The 25,120-nt window shown below is 36.5% G+C and overlaps 1 protein-coding gene across 1 annotated transcript in view; it reads right to left on the minus strand.

The window, feature by feature from the left end:
* Nucleotides 1-25,120, minus strand: part of LOC126821486 (AT-rich interactive domain-containing protein 4B) — a 338,016-nt gene that overhangs the window by 300,131 nt on the left and 12,765 nt on the right. The window contains exons 2-3 of the mRNA XM_056101477.1: nucleotides 17,241-17,351; nucleotides 990-1,055 (exon numbers count right to left, since the gene is read on the minus strand). Of these exons, the coding sequence (XP_055957452.1) occupies nucleotides 990-1,055; nucleotides 17,241-17,351 (177 nt within the window). The remainder of the gene's footprint in view (nucleotides 1-989; nucleotides 1,056-17,240; nucleotides 17,352-25,120) is intronic.

Below are 25,120 nucleotides of genomic sequence, written 5' to 3' on the forward strand. Positions count from 1 at the left end.
TTTATAGCTATGTTTTTCTTTACTTAGTTTGAGTCATTCTATGTGTCTATGACTGGTCTCTGTCTACGGTTGTATTCTGTCTGACTTACCATCTTTTTATTTTGCATAATTAAAATATTTTTTCTATATATATATCCAGGTGTGCCGCTATTTTTTCATGTGTTCCAAGGTGTGCCGTTGACAAATAAAGGTTGAGAACCACTGCTCTAGAGCGTCACAAGATTTTTCAAAGTGATCAAGGGCCATAATGGTTGAAAATCATTAGGATTCTTCATCTCATGATCTTAAACACTTTGTATAAATTTAAAGTCAATCGGATATTAACTTTAGCCTCTAGAGCATTCACAAGATTTTTTGAAGTGATCAAGAGCCATAACTCTGGCAGTAATTATCGAAAATCACTGACCTTAAACACTGTGTATAAATTTAAAGTCAATCGGATATTAACTTCAGCCTCTAAGAGTGTCCACAAGATTTTTCAAAGTGATCAAGGGCCATAACTCTGGCAGTTATAATCGTAATTTGCTGAAAATCAATAGGCTTCTTCGTCTCATGGCCTTAAACACTGTGTATAAATTTAAAGTCAATCGGATATTAACTTTAGTCTCTTGAGCGTCCACAAGATTTTTTGAAGTGATCAAGGACCATAACTTTGGCAGTAATTATCGAAAATCGATGAAACTAAATAGGCTTCTTCGTCTCATGACCTTAAACACTGTATATAAATTTAAAGTCAATCGGATATTAACTTTAGCCTCTAAAGGATCCACAAGCATTTGTGGACGCCGGATGGCGACGACAATATACGACCACATTTCAGGATTCTCCGTCTCATGGCCTTAAACACTGTATATAAATTTAAAGTCAATCGGATATTAACTTTAGCCTCTAAAGGATCCACAAGCATTTGTGGACGCCGGACGGCCGGGGGGCGACGACAATATACGACCACATTTCAATGTGGGCGGATAAAAACCTACAATACATACAACTAAATGTCCATTCACGTTTTCATCTGTAACAAGTAATGCACTATGACATTCTTTTAATATGACCTAAAAATAAAAGAATAGAGTTTGGTCAAATCAAAGATAGCTTGCCAAGCAAGTTAACGTACGCAAACAGAAGCTATATCATCCGAGCAGTCAGCAAGGGTTGTCACAAACTTATTGTTTCGTAGGTAATGATAGGTTGTCAGGCAAAGTATCAAATGTCCACAGCAGCTAAGCCGTCCAGGCAGTCATCAAGGGTTGTCGCATAGTTTTTTTCGTCGTTAATAAAAACATTTACAACACACTAACATCTGATTAAGAGTAACAATCCATTAAATAATAAACAAAAATTATTAGAATTTGTATGGCTTCTACTTCTGTCGAATGCTAACGTTTAGTATACAAAACATTTAATATCATGAATTTGGCTGTTCCACGTTGTCAGAAACCATTAAAGATAGGTTGCCAGGCTACAAAACATACGCCCACAGCAGCTAAATCGTCTGAGCGGTCGACAAGAGTTGTCGGATATTTATTCTTTTGTAGGTAATTAGGGGGCATTTAATAGACAATTTCATACAGATGACATTATAACTTTCGTCGTTTGAGGGTTCACAAGGTTCTAGAAACTAAAAACAAGGGCTATAACTCTGGAAGTAATCTACAGAAATTGTTGAAATTTGACAGGCTTCTTTGTTTTACTAATTTAAATGATGCATATCAATTTCAAACAGATCGGATGCTAACTGTTGTCATTAGAGCGTTCACAAGGTTCAACAAAGTAAAACAAGGGCCATAACTCTACAAGTAATTGACAGAAATTGCTGACAATTAATAGGCTTCTTCATTTCACTAATTTAAATGATGCATATGAATGTCATACAGATTGGGTGATAACTTTTGTCGTTCAAGCGTTCACAAGATTCAACAATGTGAAACAAGAGCCATAACTCTAGATGTAATTGACGGAAATTTGCTGAAACTCAATAGGCTTGTTCGTTTTACTAATTTAAACGATACCTATAAATTTCATACAGATCGGATAATAACTTTTGTTGTTAAAGCATTCACAAGGTACACCAAAGTGAGACAAGGGCCATAACTCACCGTGTAATTAACGGAAATTGCTGAAATTCAATAGGCATCTTCGTTGCACTAATTTAAATGATGCATACCAATTCAAACAGATCGGATGATAACTGTTGTCATTAGAGCGTTCACAAGATTCAACAAAGTGAAACAAGGGCCATAACTCTAGATGTAATTAACGGAAATTGCTGAAATTCAATCGGCTTATGTGTTTTACTAATTTAAATAATGCATATAAATTTCATACAGATCGGATAATAACTTTTGTCGTTAGAGCATTCACAAGGTACAACAAATTGAAACAAGGGCCATAACTCACGGCGTAATTAACGGAAATTGCTGAAATTCAATAGGCTTGTTCGTTTTACTGATTTAAACGATACCTATAAATTTCATACAGATCAGATAATAAGGGCTGTAACTCTGGAAGTAATTTACTAATTTAAACGATACATATAAATTTCATACAGATCGGATAATAACTTTTGTTGTTAAAGCATTCACAAGGTACACCAAAGTGTAATTAACGGAAATTGCTGAAATTCAATAGGCTTCTTCGTTTTACTAATTTAAATGATGCATATCAATTTCAAACAGATCGGATGCTAACTGTTGTCATTAGAGCGTTCACAAGATTCAACAAAGTGAAACAAGGGCCATAACTCTAGATGTAATTAACAGAAATTGCTGAAATTCAATAGGATTCTTTGTTTTACTAATTTAAATAACGCATATAAATTTCATACAGATCGGTTGATAACTTTTGTCGTTAGAGCGTTCACAAGGTGCAACAAAGTGAAACAAGGGACATAACTCCAGAAGAAATTAACAGAAGTTATTGAAATTAAATAGGCTTCTTCATCTCACTAATGCAAACAACACATATCAATGTCAAAACAATTAGATGATAAATATAGTCTGTAGAGTGTTCACAAGAAATTGTGGACGAAGGACAGACGGACGGACAGACGGGGGCGACGGCAATATACGAACACATTTCCAAGTGGGCGTATACAAATCAAAAGGCTTCTTCAACTCATGACCTTCAACACGGTGTAGGCTTCTTCGTCTCACCATATATGACAATATTACAATGTGGGTTTATAACAAGCGGTTGCCATGCAAGATACGCCCACATTTTGCAAGAGATGGACAGAGAACAAGCTAAAAAAATAATGTGATTTTTTGTACAATCAAATGCCATAATCCAGGAAGATATGGTCCGATATGTGCAAATATCGAAAGGAACCAAGATCTTTGGGTTATAAACATACCTTTCAAGTTTCATCAAAATTGGATGAAAATTGTTGTCTCTAGTGGGTCCACAATCTTGATATATAATTTTTTACAATATTTGCATGCGAGGGGCGGCCATTTTATCCGACAGTTTTGGGTGTAATGGTTATATATTTTCAAACGGTTTATAAATTGGATAAAAATTGTGACCTCTAGAGGGACCACGAGCTAAACCAGCGGCTGCCAGGCAAGATACGCCCACATTTTGCAAGAAATGAAATGAAATGAAATGGAGTTTAACGTCCTACTGTTTTGCTCCGGACAGTGTACTATGAGGGAAATTTTGCCCGGACAGCGGCACTACGGCCTACTCTTATATCGAATTCCAACTGTCAAGGGGTCTTTTACGTGCACGCCAATGAGTACACGGGACCTCGGTTTTTCGTCCCATCCGAACGACTAGACAGCTGTCCTTGTCAGCCCCTCTGCCCTGCATCACTGACAAGGGAGAACCACGCCGGAAAATCGGGATGAACTTTCTCGGCCAATGCAGGGATCGAACACCCGACCTCCAGGCTAGCGAGCCAGCGCCCTACCCACTTAGCCACCGTGATCCCCCATTTTGCAAGAGATGGATAGAGAACTAGCTAAAAACAAAAGTGAATTTTATACGCCCACATTTTCACAAAATTCAAACTGAACCAACATTATGGTGTATCAGTGATATATTCGACCGGTTTTTCAAATCAGATAATAATTGTGACTTCTAGAGGGACCACAAGCTAAAAACGTGATTTTTCGTACAATCAGGGGCCACAATCCAGGAAGTTATGTTACGAAAGAAATCAAGATTTTTGTGATGTTAACATAAATTTTAAGTTTCATCAAAATCAGATAAAAATTGTGGCCTCTAGAGGGTCCACAACCTTGAATACCATATATTTACATTATTTGCGTATGAGGAGCGGCCATTTTGTCTGGCAGTTTTGGTCGAATTTTTACGAAATTCAAACTCAACCGTAATCAGGGTGTACAGTGATAAATACATAAGTTTTTTTAAATCAGATAAAAATTGCGACCTCTAGAGGGACCACAAGCTAAAAACATGATTTTTCGTACAATCAAGGGCCATAATTCAGCAAGTTACGATCCGATAAGCACGAATATCGAATGGAACCTAAAACAATTTTATCGCTTTTACCGGTATCCACAACTTTGATATACCATATTTTTACACTTTTTGAGTCAGGGTTCAATTTAAGCGGTATCGCATTGCAAAAAGCGATTCAAATCGCGGTAAAAGCGATAGAATTATTTTATTCATGAGCCAAAAATTGCTTTCAAACTTGTGAAGTGCAATTCATTATATTTTGGATGAAAATACTTCATCTGGATAAAAGTATCACGACTAATTTAATTAATAAATCAGTAAATTGGAGAAAACAATACCGCCTGTAAAAAAAACAACATTTTGTCTTGTTTTTCCAGACTTAAACTTTAGTTAATTAATTTGTCTATTCCGCGACGCGATCAAAAGTCAGTTTTGCTTGCGATTTTCCAGGCGGACATGTATAATGCGTTGAATATAGAAAAACTGTCTGGTAAATCCAAGGTAAATCACTGCCGGTTGCTATGATAAGAGCCTACTAAGCGAGACCGTTGTTGAGCGAGGCCGCATGTCAGTCAATTTGATTGACAGTTCGATATACGGCCTTGATATTATGTTTAGTTGGGGTTAAACTGAGAGTTTGAATCTTCTCGCATCCGTTTCTTATGTTTATATTTTGTATAAATTTTCTCAATTAATATAAATTATGAATATTATCTTTTATCTAGTAGGCAAACTATTGATGATCACACACTGGGACCACGGAAACCACTTTTATCATTAACAATAAATAGTCCTTTCTAAACTCGACCTTCAAATAAAATGGGAGTGACTTAAAGAAGAAAGAGAGAGAGAGAGAGAAATGGGGTTTAACGTCCACTCGACTCAAACTAGGTCATTTCGGGACTAACATATGGTTTAATTTTATTTCAATAATTCGCTTTCGCATAGGGGTCTTTAGCAGTGGGAGGAAACCGGAGGACCCGGAGAAAACCCACGAGGTTGGACAGGCGACCCTACTCCTTGTCACGTACAACCGGGGATTCGAAACCACGCCAGTCGACTCAATGACAGACTTTATGATACAGCGCGCGCACGCTAACCATTCAGCCATCCACTCCCCCCCCCCCAAAAAAAAGAAGAAAGAGGTGGGCTCGCTCAGCATAATCGTCAAAATCGGCCTCGCAAGGAAGGATCTAATGGTAACTGAGAAAATAGTCCCACATGTCCAAATTATCCAGTATGCAATCAAGAGAAGTTACCAAAGTTTTGTCGGTCTGGTTATTTAAGACTACCGTAAGTGCGTTCTAAAATAAAATGGCGTCGTCTGCTAGTTCGAAAAGACAAACAAATGGAATAAAATTAGCCACGGTAATTTAATGCGAATTAAAGATGGGTTCCCAGAAAAGTATTTATCGGGTGGTTATTTCCAATAAAAGTATGGCAATTTTTATATGGAAAGTAGAGATATCCAATCTTACTAGAAAAATACTGGATTCCCCGAAAAAAACACTCATGGAGCTATACAGAACAAAAATGTAAGGGTTCCCCTAATCGACAGCTCGACGATTAGGAATTTCTGCACGCGTGATGTCAAAGGTCACACGCGAACATTTAGCACTTGATGTACAAATTGATCAACTTTATGAAGAGTTAGACGTACAACACTTTCTGAGATAAAGATAGGTTGCCAGGCAACGAAACATACCCCCACAGCAACTAAATCGTCCAGGCAGTCAACAAGGGTTGTCGCATATTTTTACTTTTTTCGGTAATGAAACATTTATAATACACTAAAATCTGATTAAGAGCAACAACTCACGAAGTAATTATCAGAAAACTATTAGAATTTGTTTGGTTTTTATAAAGTTCTGTCGCATGCTAACGTTTTGTATGCAAAGCTTTTAATATCATGGATTTAACTGTTCAAGTCATAAAAATTCATAGAAAATCAATATACTTGTTCGTCTCAAGATCTTAAACTCTGTGTATCAATCTGAAGTCAATCGGATGATAACTTAAGGGCCATAACTTTGGCAGTAATTATCGGAAATCGTTGAAAATCAATAGGAATCTTCGTCTCATGACCTCAAAGACTGTGTATAAATTTAAACTCAATCGGATATTAACTTTAGCCTCTAGAGCATCCACAAGTTTTTTTGAAGTGATCAAGGGCCATAACTCTGGCAGTAAATATCGGAAATCGCTGAAAATCAATAGGCTTCTTCGTCTCATGATCTTAAACACTGTCTATAAATTGAAAGTCAATCGGATATTAAATTTGGCCTCTAGAGCATCCACAAGATTTTTCAAAGTGATCAAGGGCCATAACTCTGGCAGCAAATATTGGAAATCACTGAAAATCAATAGGCTTCTTCGTCTCATGACCTTAAACACTGTGTATAAATTTAAAGTCAATCGAATATTAACTTTCGCTTCTAGAGCATCCACAAGATTTTTCAGAGTGATCAAGGGCCATAACTCTGGTAGTAATTATCAGAAATCGCTGAAAACCAATAGGGTTCATCATCTTATGACCTTAAACACTGTGTATAAATTTAATGTCAATCGGATGTTAACTTTAGCCTCTAGAGCATCCACAAGATTTTTTGAAGTGATCAAGGGCCATAACTCTGGCAGTAATTATCGGAAATCGTTGAAAATCAATAGGTTTCTTCGTCTCATGACCTTAAACATTGCGTATAAATTTAAAGTCAATCGGATATTAACTTTGGCCATTAGAGCATCCACAAGAATTTTTGAAGTGATCAAGGGCCATAACTCTGGCAGTAATTATCATTGTGTATACTCCACAACAACTTATCCATTAATCAATTAGTCAATTTTTAGGTTAATTGGTATTATTACTTATTAGCGTTCAATTAAATAGATTACCATTAGGTACACGTAATTAAGTTAGATCCCTGGTTTGTCAGCATTAACTGAGCATTGTTGTGTACATGTATATATTGTCCTGTCATATTTTCATTTTTTATCATAGCTTGATAATGACTAGAGAAGCCTAGTTGAAATGTTGCTCAGTAAAAAGCAGTAATTGTATTCCATAGAATTGTGACCTGTATACTCTAGTTCAATTACTAAATGCCATTGAAACAGTTTATCAGACATCAGTATGTAGATGTGGCAGTCAAACTCATTGATCAGATACGAAGAACAGAAGGAAAATATGTACATGTATGTAATAATCTTGCGTTCTTGATGCGATGCAGGGATGCCGATATAGTACCCAAGGGCCTAATTATCAAATCACCAATCACCTCACCTGCTGCATCGAAAATACTCGCCAAAGCAAGCAAATGCTTGGTTCGCGAGAGGATCCAGCACAATAGAAATGAGAAGCACCGCTTATTCACTCTTTCTGAACAACAGCGTATTCAGCTCCAATCCATACTGTCTCCTAAGGTTATGACACAGTGAGAGAAAAACAAATCAGTTCGAATGCCCTGTTGGATGGAACTGTCAGAAAGCGGCAGGTGGATAAATTCAACAACCTCAGATCCTCATTACCACAGCGTCCAGTTTCAAATAGTACCAGACAATCAAGAGAAGAATACTTAACAAAAACAGTAGTCAACCTTAGTGATCGAGACTTAAACGATGACGAAATTACCATTCTATCAAGGGGATTAAAGTTTGCACCAACCACAAAGTCCCTGAACCATGACACCTATATTGTCAACATTGAGAAAGGATTACGTCAACTCGCTCCAGGTGGTAAAGTCGATTACCTAAGGCACCAAATAACTGAAATACTGGCAAAGGCATCCACCAAGCAGCAGACGACTAATGTTTTCCGCCAAGAAAGGAAAGCCCTCAATGACCTAAAAGACGACAGATCTAACACAATTGTTTCCGCCGACAAGGGAAAGCAACAGTCATCATGAATACTCACAAGTACCTCACAACGGTCAACGGTTTACTCCGAGATCCAGCAACATATAGAAGAATCCGCAAAGACCCAACAAACGCGCTCAAGGACAGCCATGAAAACTTGCTTAAAAAACTAAAAGAAGACAAACAGATCTCTGAAGCTCTCTATTACAAGCTCAGACCAAACCATCCTTGACCACCTTATGCCAGGGCTACTATAAAAATCCATAAAAAACCCATGAAAGCCCATCTGCTGGTGTGTTCTCAAGATTCAGTCTTCTACAACACAGCCCAATATTTATCAAAACTACTTTCCTCACTTGGCACAACTGCATCGTCCTTCATCAAAGATTCAGGTGAATTCTGTGAGAAACTGCAGAATATTCAAAACCCCGGGAGGATGGTCTCATATGATGTTGTAGATTTGTTTACAAATGTACCAAGGGAAGAGGTCCTGAAGATTCTACGCAAGGGCATAGAAAGTTTAGACAACCTACTAGAGACTTCCCTATCAACAGACAACATCATACTCTTGTTGAAACAATGCATCAATTCAACATATTTCTCCTGGGGTGACGATTTTTACGAACAGACCAATGGATTACCTATGGGAAGCCCCCTCTCCCCTTTAATTTCAGAAATATTTTTAACTGATTTAGAGGAGAAGGCGCTTCAAACATCCACCGTAACCCCAACATGCTTCTTTAGGCAAGTGGATGATACCTTTGTTATTATCAGAAACACTGTTACAACAGCTCAACAGGCAACACCCACGTATAAAATTCACAATGGAAACCGAAAATGATAACCAACTACCCTTCCTCGATGTTTGTGTATCTAAAACCAACAACTCGATCCATACCAGTGTCTATAGGAAACCAACCCACACCGACCAATACATTCACTTCAAATCTAATCACCCGAATAGCGTCAAATCGGCCACAATTTCAACTCTGGTGAACCGTGCGAAAAAGATATGTGATCCTGAGAGCCTCTCCAAGGAAATTGATCATCTCAAACATGTCTTCACAAATTTCAACGGCTATCCAGGGAAGTTTGTGACAAACACCATCAACAAGACCCTGTTGGCGAGTGCAGCTAAACCCAAAACCCCGACTGCCCCAGTCAGAATCTTCCTTCCTTTCAACGGCAAAGTCCCCTACCAAATCAAACGGCTACTAATGCAACAACCAGAAATAGATGTAACTTTCACAAAAAGCTACAGCACTAAAGATATATTAAGAGCCAATGGTAAACAAAATCCTACACAACCACCACAACCAAAGGGATGTGTTTATCAAATAGTATGCAATTGTGGGATTACATACATCGGGGAGACAAAGCGACCATTAAATAAAAGGATAGATGACCACAAGTCGAAAGCAACCACCAACAACTCAGCTGTAGCTGAACATTAGAACTCCAACCGTCGCCACAGAGTCCAATGGTCCAACGTAAAACCACTATGCAAGAATATAAGCAACAAGAGAGCGCGCCGATTGCATGAAGCCATTCAAAAATGACGACACAAACCAACGATGAACAGAGATCAAGGATTGTTCCTCCCCAGGGTGTATGATATTCTTATCACATAATCAAGGCTAAGCATAATTCTTCTTTTTTCTTTTTTAATCATATTTAAACCTTATCAATATTCCAGTAATAATTTTAAGTTTGTAATAACCATCAAAATTTTCAAAAATGATAACTAATAATTCCCCACTATTTTGCTTTTCAGGCATTTTTGCTTTTCAGGCCTGCGGTTATTGTAATTTAATGCACTCAATAGTTCTAACCCTGCCTTTCTACATCACTATAACATCCAGTCAAGTACCACTCAATATTTTAAATTGTCAGCCTTCAAGGGACATTGATCAATTGTGCAGTCATTGTTCTAAGGGTTTTTCGTATATCAGTAGAATCACTCGCATCAACATGCACATATCAATTATTTTTGTTATAACACCAATCAAATCTCATCTTCTTGGGATGTTGTCATTATCAAAACCTCATCAAATCGTTGTAAATACTCCACAACAATCTATTCTTTTATCATTTGTGTTTATTTCAGTGAAAGGGGTCGTTGATAACATTTCATCAATTTTCATTGTTTTCAATGTTTGTATTATTAAAACCCACTAATCATTGTGTACACTCCACAACAACTTATCCATTAATCAATTAGTCAATTTTTAGGTTAATTGGTATTATTACTTATTAGCGTTCAATTGAATAGATTATCATTAGGTACACGTAATTAAGTTAGATCCCTGGTTTGTCAGCATTAACTGAGCATTGTTGTGTACATGTATATATTGTCCTGTCATATTTTCATTTTTTATCATAGCTTGATAATGACTAGAGAAGCCTAGTCGAAACGTCGCTCAGTAAAAAGCAGTAATTGTATTCCATAGAATTGTGACCTGTATACTCTAGTTCAATTACTAAATGCCATTGAAACAGTTTAACATCGTCTTATGTATGCAATGAATTCTCCTCTGATTTCTGAGAGAGGTAAGTCATGTGACATAAACATGACCTGGTTTGATCAAATTTTTATAGCAGCGCATTCCTTGGCAATTACAATGTTTGAGAAGGATTTGAAGCAAAATTATGACAAATTAATTAGTTTGAATATGTTTTTAGTTCATATATACCATTAAATCACCCAGTTTGTACACTGGCCAGTAGCTTCAGAATTTAATGCCACTGAATGTGTAGAAATGTTCTTTTCTACACCGAGAAGGCCAAATCAAATACAGTGCCTTATAAAATGTAGTGCCCAGCTCCAGGAAATATATTTGGCGCAAATTGGCCAGAGTACTGTACCGACATGGAAATGCCATAAAACAACATTCATTCATTCAAGTAATATAAAAAAAACTAAGACACGTTATTTAATTGTTAATGTTAATTGTTTATTTGTTATGGGGGGGGGGGGGGGTGGATGGCTGAATGGTTAGCACCTGTGCGCTGTATCATAAAGTCATGATTTTATCTGTTGGAAAAAATCTGAAAAAAATCTTGGGGGGGGGGGGGGAGCGCCAGTGTTATGGGGGCCAAAATTGGGTGAAAATTGTGGTCTCTAGAGGGTCCACAACCTTGATATATCATTTTCAGGTGGATGTATATTGTTGTCGCTTGGTCAGCTGGGCTTTAGGACGACTTGAGAAAAGCCCCAACATTTTTGGCTAGATTTTTGAAAAATATATTTTCCAATTATGGATCTTTGTTTCTGGTAAGATTTAGCTATGTAACTGATGACCATATAAAAAGCCCCATTTTTAAGGTGTGGTTGGACAAACTTTAGAGCGATCTGACTTGGGAAAATTCACCAAATTTTTGGTTAGATTTTGAAAATTATATTTACCAAGTCTGGATCTTTGTTTCTGGTAAGTTTCAGTCATGTAACAGATGACCATATTATTAGCCCCGTGGCCTGATATTGGGTGTGGTCTGACTTGGGGAAAGCCCTGGAAATTTTGGTTAGATTTGTGAAATATTTACTCAGACTATGGATACCATTGTCCCTAGACAGTATCAGCCATGTAACATAACCTAATTTTAGGCACCTTGGGGGCTACTTTAAGGTGCTGCTGCGGCTATACACCGAGTATACATGACTCGAAATGTTCGCCTGTCTACTTATCGCCAACAGACGATTTTTTCGTCTGACAGGTGGCCATTAAAACTACCTGTCGCTTGCGACGGGTGGACTAAATTTTACTTGATGTTCAGTAAATTGACTTATATCTACGTCACATACATTTAATTATTCGTTTCTAAATGCAAGAGAAAGCCGCCATTTACACTGTTAACATTTCGCTCTGTCGTAGGCAACAGTTACCTCCAGTTTGGTATGGAGGTATATTAGATTCAAATTTCTAACGTGCTATCGTCTAATTTCTAACTTCTGTTCATGTAATTTTTAACTTCTATTCATGTAATTTCTAACTTCTATTTGTGTAATTTTTAAATTTTTAAATTAAGACAATATATAATCCAACTTCTTTATTTGTTCGGTGTAAATTTCATCTTATTTCTATTATTTAGACGAAAAACGTCTTCTTCATTGATGCCATCAACGAATTTAGAATTTTTACACTTCTGCCTAGCAACCATCATTATGAAGTCGTTTGGTATCGCCACTGCGTGCTCATTTGGTGATTGCGCACCTGGTCAGGATCATTATGTTGATGCACCATACAGTGTGCTATGAGGGAAATTTTGCCCGGACACCGGCACTACGCTCTACTCTTGTATCGAATTTCATCTGTCAAGAGATGCGGTTCGACGACCACTCGAGACAAACTATGCCATTTCGTGACTAACATATGGTTCAATTTTATTTCAATAATTCGCTTGCGAGTAGTGGTCTAGCAGTGGGAGGAAACTGTAGGACCCTACTCCTTTTCACGTACAACCACCGAACCAATCCTGAAATTGAAAACAACATCGAGTCGTCTGTATCAAATTGAGCACACGGTGGCGACACCAAACAACGTCATAATGATGGTTGCTAAATAGAAGTATCAAAATTCTAAATTTGTTTGACTTTCATGCTTAACATGTAAAGCGACAACAAAGTAGACATTTTTCGTCTTCATAATAGAAATAAGATGAAACAGAATTAAAATTTACAAGGAACAAATAAAGAAGTTGGATTATATGTTGTCTTAATTTAGAAATTAAATGAATAGAAGTTAGAAATTACACGAATAGAAGTTAGAAATTAGACGATAGCATGTTAGAATTTTGAATCTAATATACCGCCATAGTTTGGAAGTAGACAATTTTATAACAATGAATTTCACACCATCTACGCTTGTTTTCATCTGCTTGACACTAGTTTATAGCATTATGAAGTATTATATCAAAATAAATTAAAACGCACCCCCCAAATCATCTAAAATAGTTCTATTGTAACGACACCACAGTAAATATAGTGGTAGCTGGAATGGAAAGGCACACGGCTCATTGCCTGGTGTATTTAATCATTTAAAGATAGGTTGCCAGGCAACCAAACATACGCCCACAGCACCTAAATTGTCCGGGAAGTCAACAATAGTTGTCGCATATTTTTACTTTTATTGGTAATGAAACACTAAAATCTGATTAAGAGTAACAACTCATGAAGTAATTATCAAAAAACCATTAGAATTTTGTCTGTCAGTTTTGGGACGATTTTCACGAAATTCGAACTCAGTCGTCCTTAGGGTTTAACGGTGATATAATAATACGTTTTTTTAAATTGGATAAAAATTATGGCCTCTATAGGGTCCACAAGCTAAAAACGCGATTTTCGTACAATCAGGGGCCATAATTCATGAAGTTACGGTCCGATATGTGCGAATATCGACATGAACCGGGATCTTTGGGTTATAAACTTATATTTCAAGTTTCAACAAAATCGGGTAAAAATTGTGACCTCTATAGGGTCCACAACCTTGATATACCATATTTTTACGCTATTTGAGAACGAAGAGCGGCCATTTTGTCTGTCAGTTTTAGGCCGATTTTCACGAAATTCAAACTCAGTCGTCCTTTGGGTGTAACAGTGATATGATAATACAGTTTTTTTAATCGGATAAAAATTATGACCTCTATTGGGTCCACAAGCTAACCAGCGGCTGCCAGGCAAGATACGCCCACATTTTCGAGAGATGGATAGAGAACAAGCTAACAAGAAAGTGATTTTTCCTACAATCAAGGGCCATAATTCAGGATATTACAATTCGATATGCGCATATATCGAAAGGAACTGAGATCTTTGTGTTATAAACTTACATTTCAAGTTTCAACAAAATCGGATAAAAATTGTGACCTCTATAGGGTCCACAACCTTGATATACCATATTTTTACGCTATTTGAGAACGAACGGCGGCCATTTTGTCTGTCAACTTTGGGGCGATTTTCACAAAATTCAAACTCAACTGTCCTTAGGGTGGAACGGTAATATAATAATACGTTTTTTTAAATCGGATAAAAATTATGACCTCTAATGGGTCCACAAGCTAAAAACAATTTTTCGTACAATCAGGGGCCATAATTCAGGAAGTTACGGTCCGATATGGGCAAATATTGAAAGGAACCGAGATCTTTGGGTTATAAACTTATATTTCAAGTTTCAACAAAATCGGATAAAAATTGTGACCTCTATAGGGTCCACAACCTTGATATACCATATTTTTACACTATTTGAGAATGAACGGCGGCCATTTTGTCTGTCAATTTTGGGCCGATTTTCATGAAATTCAAACTCAGTCGTCCTTAGGGTGTAACGGTGATATAATAATACGTTTTTTTAAATCGGATAAAAATTATGACCTCTATAGGGTCCACAAGCTAAAAACGCGATTTTTCGTACAATCAGAGGCCATAATTCAGGAAATTACGGTCCGATATGCGCGAATATCGAAAGGAACCGAGATCTTTGGGTTATAGACTTACATTTCAAGTTTCAACAAAATTGGATAAAAATTGTGACCTCTATAGGGTCCACAACCTTGATATACCATATTTTTACGCTATTTGAGATATGGGCAAATATTGAAAGGAACCGAGATCTTTGGGTTATAAACTTATATTTCAAGTTTCAACAAAATCGGATAAAAATTGTGACCTCTATAGGGTCCACAACCTTGATATACCATTTTCTTACGCTATTTGAGAACGAACGGCGGCCATTTTGTCTGTCAATTTTAGACCGATTTTCATGAAATTCGAATTCAGTCGTCCCTAGGGTGTAACGGTGATATAATAACACGTTTTTTTAAATCGGGTAAAAATTATGACTTCTATAGGGTCCACAAGCTAAAAACGTGATTTTTCATAGAATCAGGGGTCATAATTCAGGAAGTTACGGTCCGATATGCACGAATATCGAAAGGAACCGAGATCTTTGGGTTATAAACTTACATTTCAAATGTGGGCGTATAAAAATCTTGTTGACGCTCTAGAAGGCAAAGTTAATATCCGATTGACTTTAAATATATACAGTGTTTAAGGTCATGAGACGAAGAAGCCTATTTAGTTTCAGCGATTTCCGATAATTACTGCCAGAGTTATGGCCCTTGATTACTTTGAAAAATCTTGTGGACGCTCTAGAGGCTAAAGTTAATATCCGATTCAGTTTAAATTTATACACAGTGTTTAAGGTCATGAGACGAAGAAGTTTATTCATTTTCAGCGATTTTCGATAATTATTGCCAGAGTTATGGCCCTTGATCACTTCAAAAAATCTTCTAAATGCTCTAGAGGCTAAAGTTAATATCTGATTGACTTTAAATTGATACAGAGTGTCTGAGGTCATGAGACGAAGAATCTTATTGATTTTCAATGATTTCCGATAATTACTGCTAAAGTTATGGCCCTTGATCACTTGTGACCCTCTAGACGCTAAAGTTATCATCCGATTGACTTCAGATTCATACACAGAGTTTAAGTTCTCGAGACGAACAAGTATATTGATTTTCAATGAATTTTTATGACTTGAACAGCTAAATCCATGATGTTAAAAGTTTCCTATACTAAACGTTAGCATGGGGCAGAACTTTATAAAAACCAAACAAATTCTAATGGTTTTCTGACAATTACTTAATGAGTTGTTACTCTTAATCAGATTTTAATGTATTATAAATGTTTCATTACCGAAAAAAGTAAAAATATGTGCTAACTCTTGTTGACTGCCCGGACGATTTTGGTGACTTTAGTCTATTTGAACACCGTACTGCACAATATATTTTTTTAGTATTTACATGTCAGATCTCATTCAAGGATTGCCAATTTTCTATAAATTTATGTGTTGCGTGTACAATAGGCCTATAGTTATTTTCAGGTACCGTAAAGGTATCATAATCTGAATCCCTCATAGAATGATATAAATTTTGATTTTATTTGTAAGCGATGCTTACAATTATACCCGTCGTTCACCTTTAAAGCATTTTAGCGACGGTAATATGATACATATGGCGAAATGATTTCTTGTGTTTTCGACCAGTGGTGATGATATAATTTGAAATAATGATATCCGGTCGGCATGCTTTTGCCGTATATGAAGGATCTGTCGGCCATTTTGATTACATGTATTACCATTTTTTTTAAGACGAAACGAAACATCAAATAATCACCGCTTAGATTAATCAGTAGGAGTAAATAATGACTTGAGATAGGCTTTATATACATCATGGCAATTATCAATCAACTAATCTTTAATCCAAGACAACTGATTAGTATTAGTCATTAGCGCAATCCGGATTATCAGCCAGTTGATTAATTTATAGTTTTCAGCCACGTGATTGACACTCGATCATTTAATGGTTAATCCAAGATAAATGCAATTAGAATTTTTTTCCGCCAGTTCTCAAAAAGAATCGCCAGTATTCAGCCACATGATTGACACTCAATCAATTAATGGTAAATACAGGATAAATACAATTAGAATTTTAAGATTTTTTTCAGCGAGTTCTCAAAAAGAATCGCCAAAATCAAACTTTAATCGCCACTTTCATATTTTTATCGCAAATTGCAACTTTGGCAAATGACAGCGTGAGCCCTGGTCGTGATGGACCAATTTACGAAATGTAGCTAAACCTTGTTTCAGACACTCTTTGATCTTTTGGAAGCAACCAGAACCTGTTTCAACAGGATAATTCTACAAATGAATAAGTAAGATAAGGATTGGGACTTGCACCTTCCATTTCTATGATAAACAGGTATAGTGGTGGTTACACCACTAATACTTGGGGAATGTGTTCCAGTCGGTCAATATCTACTGTTCTGCTGAAAAGTCGCCGTCAGTTCGTAATGCTGACGAGTGGGTACCTTTCTTAGCTTTGCAAGTACACTTAATACAGTAACAGTGTTGATATATTATCCCCTCGTTCACTACACAGTCATTAAAGTTCATTTCATTGTTACCTACCTTTACTTTTAATAATTTGTTAACTTTCTTAACTTTCGCTTCACAGAATGCACCTTTATATTTGGCACTCACATCTGTACCTACTGTAAGACAAGGTGGTTCATTTACAGCCTACAAAAGAAAATTTAGAAGTCTATCATCCTTGGGAAACATATACAAATTTGTGAACCAATAATGTTTATAAAGCTACTGTAGTGATAACAGAAGCAACATACTTTGCTCATAAAATGTCAAGAAATATTATAACTATCCAGCAGCAAATCATGCCAACATTAGATAAGTTACAGGGAGAAATCTATACACTGCTATATCAAAGTGATTTTTGAAGATTAAGGATACCACTCAACATGACAATTTCACATCCTATGATGTGTGTCTCGAAGTTGATTTTGCTGTGATTGTGTGGACCTTTAGTGATTGTAACAGGGTTGTGTTTTGGGACTCTGTCAATTGATGTTGGTTATGGATGTCCTGGCCAGTGTCTTTGTTATTTGAAGTTTTGAATTACTGAGTTTATAGTTTTGGTTGTGAGCTAATATAAACAAGCCAACAGTGAGGCTGATGTCCCCCGCCGAAATCCCAAAATAAATAGATGACACACATTAATTAATCGCACATTTATTTTTTTTTCAAAAGTATCAGGCAATCAAACTATACACTAAGTTTCATCACTCTCTATCAGATAGAATCCAGATTATCTTGTCCCAAAGCATTGACCAATGAAATTGATTAGCTCTGCTTAGCTTCAGCTCGAAATGTTAATCATTGAACTCAGTCAAGACATTCACCCAATGAACATCTACATCATGATCAAGTCTAAACATTCTACCTCAATGAAAAGCAGAGTTGTTATGTTCCAAAGTCTTGACCAATCAAATTGCTTATCACTCATTAGCCTAAGCGGAAAATTCTCACCATCGAAATTAGTCAAGGTAATGATATAATGAATCTATATTCGGAGTTATTGCACTCACTTCTTTCTAAAACCGGCAGGTTCGTAGGTACATATCACTTATTGTCATGCAGCCGAAGCTTTGATGTAGAGTAACGGAATCTGCCGAGGTTTCCCGAGTGCTAGAAATGTCTAATATTTTTCGGATATATGTGTGTGTGAAATAGCTTTATTTAACGCTCGCTTCCACCGAAGTGATGTCGCAGACAAATTATAATGACTGTCTATTGATCTGGGCGTTATATACTCTTACAATATGTGACTTCTATGACTAGTTTATACATATTGTCGACTCACATCAATGCGATTAAAATGTCTGACAATGCAGAAACCACGAGGTTAAAACGAAGATTAAAATTATAATGGATTAATGAATAGTCCGACAAAGGGAAAACAATGGCTTCTGTTTAAGATTAGATTGATGAATTGTCCGACAAAGGATTAAGTCAGTCAATCAATGCAGATTAAGTAGTTAATCAAGGTAGGTTTATAGACCGTATAACACGATAAATACGTTGATCACTTAATTATCTAATCAATCCAGCATATTATCGACAATAATCTGGTTGAGTGGTAGTTATACACTCAGTAAACTATATTAATTTCGGAATTTTGAATATTATTCACCATGTCTTGATGTCCGATTGGGCATATTCCCGGTCGGACAATATTGGGTGTTTGGAAAAAAGATTCGGACAAGTCCGGAATATACGTGCAAAATCCCATCACTGCTCTTACTTCATTATAACCAAAGTTATCGTGCCTCAAAGCGTCAACCAATCAGATTGCTTATTTCTGCTTACCGTAAGCAGACAATCTTCATCATAGAACTCCACCAAGGCATTCACCTAATGAACGCCTACACCAAGTTTAAACATTCTACCTCAATTAGAAGGAGAGTTATTGTGTTCCAAAATCTTGACCAATCAAATTGCTTATCGCTCTGCTTACTCTCAGCAGAAAATATTCATAATCAAACTTAGTCAAGGTATTAATGTAATAAAGCTATACTCCAAGTGTCCTCACTCTCACTTAATTAAAGTTATTGTGTCTCATGTATATAAATCAATCAAATTGCTTATCTCTGCTTACCCTAAGCCGAAGATTATCATCTTCGATCACCATCAAGGCATTCACCTAATAGACACCTATGCCAAGTGTGAACATTCTAACTCAATTAGAATGAGAGTTATTGTGTTCCAAAGTCTCGACCATTCAAATTGCTTATCGCTCTGCTTACCCTGAGCAAAAAATGCTCATTATCAGACTTAGTCAAGGTATTGATGTAATGAAACTATACACCAAGTTTCATCACCATCACTTAATTCGTGTCCAAAAGCATCAACCAATCAAATTGCTTATCTCTGTTTACCCTAAGCAGAAAATGCTCATCCTCAAACTCCATCAAGAAATTGATCTAATAAACACCTACACCAAGTTTGAAGATTCTAGCTCAATGAGAAGGAGAGTTATTGTGTTCCAAGGTCACGACCAATCACATTGCATATCGCTCTGCTTACCCTGAGCAGAAAATGCTCATTATCGAACTTAGTCAAGGTATTGATGTAATGAAACTATACATCAAGTTTCATCACTCTCACTTAATTAGAACTAAAGTTATCGTGTCCCAAAGCATCAACCAATCAAATTGCTTATCTCTGCTTACCCTAAGCAGAAAATGCTCATCCTCAAACTCCATCAAGGCATTGATCTAATAAACACCTACACCAAGTTTGAAGATTCTAGCTCAATGAGAAGGAGAGTTATTGTGTTCCAAGGTCTCGACCAATCACATTGCATATCGCTCTGCTTACCCTAAGCAGAAAATGCTCATTATCGAACTTAGTCAAGGTATTGATGTAATGAAACTATACATCAAGTTTCATCACTCTCACTTAATTAAAACTAAAGTTATCGTGTCCCAAAGCATCAACCAATCAAATTGCTTATCTCTGCTTACCCCAAGCTGAAAAATGCTCATCTTCGAACTCCATCAAGGCATTGGACCTAGTAAACACCTACACCAAGTTTGAACATTGTACCTCAATTAGAAAGAGAGTTATTGTGTCCCAAAAAGTGTGACGGACAGACAGACAGACGGGCGAACCCATTTTAATAGTCTCCTGCTTTCTTCGAAAGGCGGGGGACAATTAGTGTAAATGTTTCTGGTGGTGGATTTTCTATGGTATGGGTCTGGAATTATATTGTCCGGATTATGTTTTTTTTAATTTAGTAATGGAAATGTTTTAGTTTTTATATGGGTTTGGTTTTTAATGTTTGTGGTCTAGTTGAAAGGATAACTACTGGGATCTTTCAGTTTTGGGGGTGGTCTCTTTCTGAAAAGATTGTTTATCAGGTGATTTGTAATTCTTTGTCCTGGTTTTGTTATTTGGTAGTGTAGCTGGGATAAAACTAAATTACATGCATGCATCATTACCACACGTTACAGAATAGCGAAGGTCAACACCGGCTCTTTTCCACACATGGATAAGCTACTTAGTTCAACTTTCTCATAAAAGATGACTGTGAAAGCGAACTGTGAGTTTCATACGTGTTTGATATGATTATATATGTAATTCAAATACTGTAAGGTAAAATTGTAGGATGTATAGCCAATATAACTATTGGTTAAGGATATATATGGATAATGGCAACTATTATATTTTCAGGGCCAACTTGCCCATATCATGTAAAACCCTGTCGCTTGTTATCAATCAAGAAATCTATTTCCCCGCACTAAGCAGGTTTAATCTACCAACTTTACCACACCATTGCAGGTGATGGAAAGGGTAGGTCTGCAATATGGAGCCCCCATATGTGCACATCTATCATCAAGCTTGATTTCTCGTTGTGACTTTGTGATTGTGTTAAACCACTGGAACTGAAATTACGACAGATTCTGTATGAAGATAAGATCCGCGGAGCAGTGAAGATTGAACATTTATATTTTATGAACTATTGATTAATTTACATTGTTAATTGTTTCATTTCTTTTTTAATAGTGTCTGGTAACGTGGTATGTATGATTGTAAGTATGGATGTTGACGGTATTAATAAATAAATTGGTAAGTTAGGGCATAAAATTACGTAATTACTGATAGATCATAATCCAATACAAATTGCATTATACCAAAATATAGAACAATTTAGGTCTTTTTCCAAAGCGTATAGGTAAAACTGAAGATGAGGTTTCTGAGTGGATGAAAGACGTTCTGACGATGATTCAGAAGCATCTAACCCATTAAGATCGCCAGTTAATCCAATGCTGAAATTGTCTATGTTTTATGGAGAACCAGGAAAAGGTGAAGTTAGCTACAACCTTTGGAGATATTGAAGTAGATTGTTTAATTTCAGAAGGTGTATATGATAACCATGTAATACTATTGGCTATTCGTCGATCCCTTAAAGGAGATGCAGGTAAGGTTATAATGCGGTAAGGTCCTCATGTTGATGTTAAGACTGTTTTGGCCAATTTGAATTGTGTTAATGGTACATGCGCACAAGCAGAATCTTTAATCAGACTCTTTTACAGTGCTAAACAATCTCCATTTGAAATAGTTACAGATTGGGCATGCAGATTAGGAATGTATTTTGGCGTGGATTGTTACCAAACTTACGTGATCTGTCTGCTCACAAATATGATAAATCGACAAATTTTGATGCATTACGTGTTGAACTTCGCCGTATAGAGCATGTTTTAGTTTTTTTTATATGAGTTTGGTTTTTAATGTTTGTGGTATAGTTGAAAGGATAACTCGCTGGGATCTTTCAGTTCTGGAGGTAGTCTCTTTCTGAAAAGATTGTTTATCAGGTGATTTGTAATTCTTTGTCCTGGTTGGTTATTCGGAAGTTAGCTTGGATAAAACTAAATTACACGCATGCATCATTACCACATGTTACAGAATAGCGAAGGTCAACATCGACTCTTTTCCACACATGGGTAAGCTACTTAGTTTAAATTTCTTTTAAAAGATGACTGTGAAAGCAAACTGAGTTTCATATGTGTTTGATATGATTATATATGTAATTCAAATACTGTAAGGTAAAATTGTAGGATGTACATGTATAGCCAATAGAACGATTGGTTAAGGATATATGGATAATGACAACTTTTAAATTTTCAGGGCCAACTTGCCAAACATAAATATATTTTGTGTTATAGTTATGTGTAATACCAATAGAAATGGTGTTTAATGGTCATGGTTATATGAGATTGAGATACATGTAGATTAACCAGCATCGACTACACTACTATGCGTTTTATTTCATTGTTCTAACTGTATCATGTGTCATTTGTGGATTGTATAAACTTATTTAAAACCCTGTCTCGTGTTGTCAATCAAGAAATCTATTTCCCAGCACTAAGCAGGTTTAATCTACCAACTTTACCACACCGTTGCAGCTGATGGAAAGGGTAGGTCTGCAATATGATAATACTGTATACATTATTCTTTTTTAATGCTTGTGTGGGTAATTCAGTTTGCCTGGAAACATTGCATTATGGTCCGGCAATGAAAGGATTAAACCCTTCAGTTATGTACCTATAAAATTTTTTTTGGAGATGTGTAGAATCAGAAAATGCATGATGCCTTTCGGGCACCCTTGAGCATTTTTCAGAATATGCAAATTAAGTCTACCATTACCGAAATTCTGTTTATTGACTACAGCGCAGTGAATATGCATGTTAACATAACATAATTGAAGACTATAGCCTCTATCACATTCTCAAGGTTTTCGGAAAAGGAGGCATAACTCAGGAATGGAGAGTCGCGAAATGCTGAATATCGCTTGAGTTCGTCCTCTTAAGAGTTGTCGCATATTTTTCTTTTGTCGGTAATGAAACATTTATAATACACTAAAACCTGATTAAAGCTGAACTCTGATTACAAAACTACAGAAATAATGAAATAAATAAATAGGCAACGCCAAAAACAACCGCCCGCCATACTTGTTTTCAATATGGGCGGACAAACACACAGGCAGACCACGCCCACTTCCAATATATGTCGTGTCAAGCGAAGTGTCCACATGCGGTTAGCTAGTCAGCTACCAATTTACATCCTGGGAGAAAAAATTTGAAATCTGAAAGAATTTGATTGTAAATTATTGTAATTTGCTAGGCAAAGTGGCCTTTAATTGTAGATGAAATATTTTACAAACCAACATCAGTTGTAAAGAAGATTACCGGTCCACCAATCCTATTCCTTGTCAATGTCAGCTTGAGTTTCATTGATGTACCTGTATCAGATCTAATTGTTATTTAGCCTACTACTGATATAAGCTGTATTGTTATTTTTATAGGGTTTCATACTTTTACAAATATTTAATTATTCATTTGGTATAAAACCAGTGGCTGCCAGGCAGGGTACGCCCACATTTTCGAGAGATGGATAGAGAACAAGCTAAAAAAGAAAGCGATTTTTTGTACAATCAGGGGCCATAATTCAGGAAGTTACGGTCCGATATGCGCGAATATCGAAAGGAACCAAGATCTTTGGGTTATAAACTTACATTTCAAGTTTCAACAAAATCGGATAAAAATTGTGACCTCTATAGGGTCCACAACCTTGATATACCATATTTTTACGCTATTTGAGAACAAACGGCGGCCATTTTGTCTGTCAATTTTGGGCCGATTTTCAAGAAATTCGAACTCAGCCGTCCTTAGGGTGTAACGGTGATATAATATTACGTTTTTTTAAATCGGATAAAAATTATCACCACTATAGGGTCCACAAGCTAAAAATGCGATTTTTCATACAATCAGGGGCCATAATTCAGGAAGTTATGGTCGATATGCGCGAATATCGAAAGGAACCGAATTCTTTGGGTTATAAACTTACATTTCAAGTTTTAACAAAATCGGATAAAAATTGTGACCTCTATAGGGTCCACAACCTTGATATACCATATTTTTACGCTATTTGAGAACGAACGGCGGCCATTTTGTTTGTCAATTTTGGGCCGATTTTCACAAAATTTGAACTCATCTGTCTTTAGGGTGTAACGGTGATATAATAAACCGTTTTTTTAAATCGGATAAAAATTATGACCTCTATAGGGTCCACAAGCTAAAAACGCGATTTTTCGTACAATCAGGGGCCATAATTCAGGAAGTTACGGTCCGATATGCGCGAATATCGCAAGGAACCGAGATCTTTGGGTTTTAAACTTACATTTCAAGTTTCAACAAAATCGGATTAAAATTGTGACCTCTATAGGGTCCACAACCTTGATATACCATATTTTTACACTATTTGAGAACGAAGGGCGGCCATTTTGTCTGTCAGTTTTGGATCGATTTTCACGAAATTCGACCTCAGCCGTCCTTAGGGTGTAACGGTGATATAATAATACGTTTTTTAAAATCAGATAAAAATTATGACCTCTATAGGGTCCACAATCTAAAAACGTGATTTTTCGTACAATCAAGGGCCATAATTCAGGAAGTTACGGTCCAATATGCGCGAATATCGATAGAAACCGAGATCTTTGGGTTATAAACCTACATTTCAAGTTTCAACAAAATCGGATAAAAATTGTGACCTCTATAGGGTCCACAACCTTGATATACCATATTTTTATGCTATTTGAGAATGAACGGCGGCCATTTTGTCTGTCAATTTTGGGCCGATTTTCACGAAATTCGAACTCAGCCGTCCTTAGTGTGTAACTTGATATAATAATACGGTTTTTTAAATCGGATAAAAATTATGACCACTATAGGGTCCACAAGCTAAAAAACGCGATTTTTCGTACAATCAGGGGCCATAATTCAGGAAGTTATGATCCAATATGCGCGAATATCGAAAGGAACCGAGATCTTTGGGTTATAAACTTACATTTCAAGTTTCAACAAAATTGGATAAAAATTGTGACCTCTATAGGGTCCACAACCTTGATATACCATATTTTTATGCTATTTGAG

The sequence above is a fragment of the Patella vulgata genome, chromosome 5 (genome assembly GCF_932274485.2).
Source record: "Patella vulgata chromosome 5, xgPatVulg1.2, whole genome shotgun sequence".
NCBI lineage: Eukaryota > Metazoa > Mollusca > Gastropoda > Patellidae > Patella > Patella vulgata.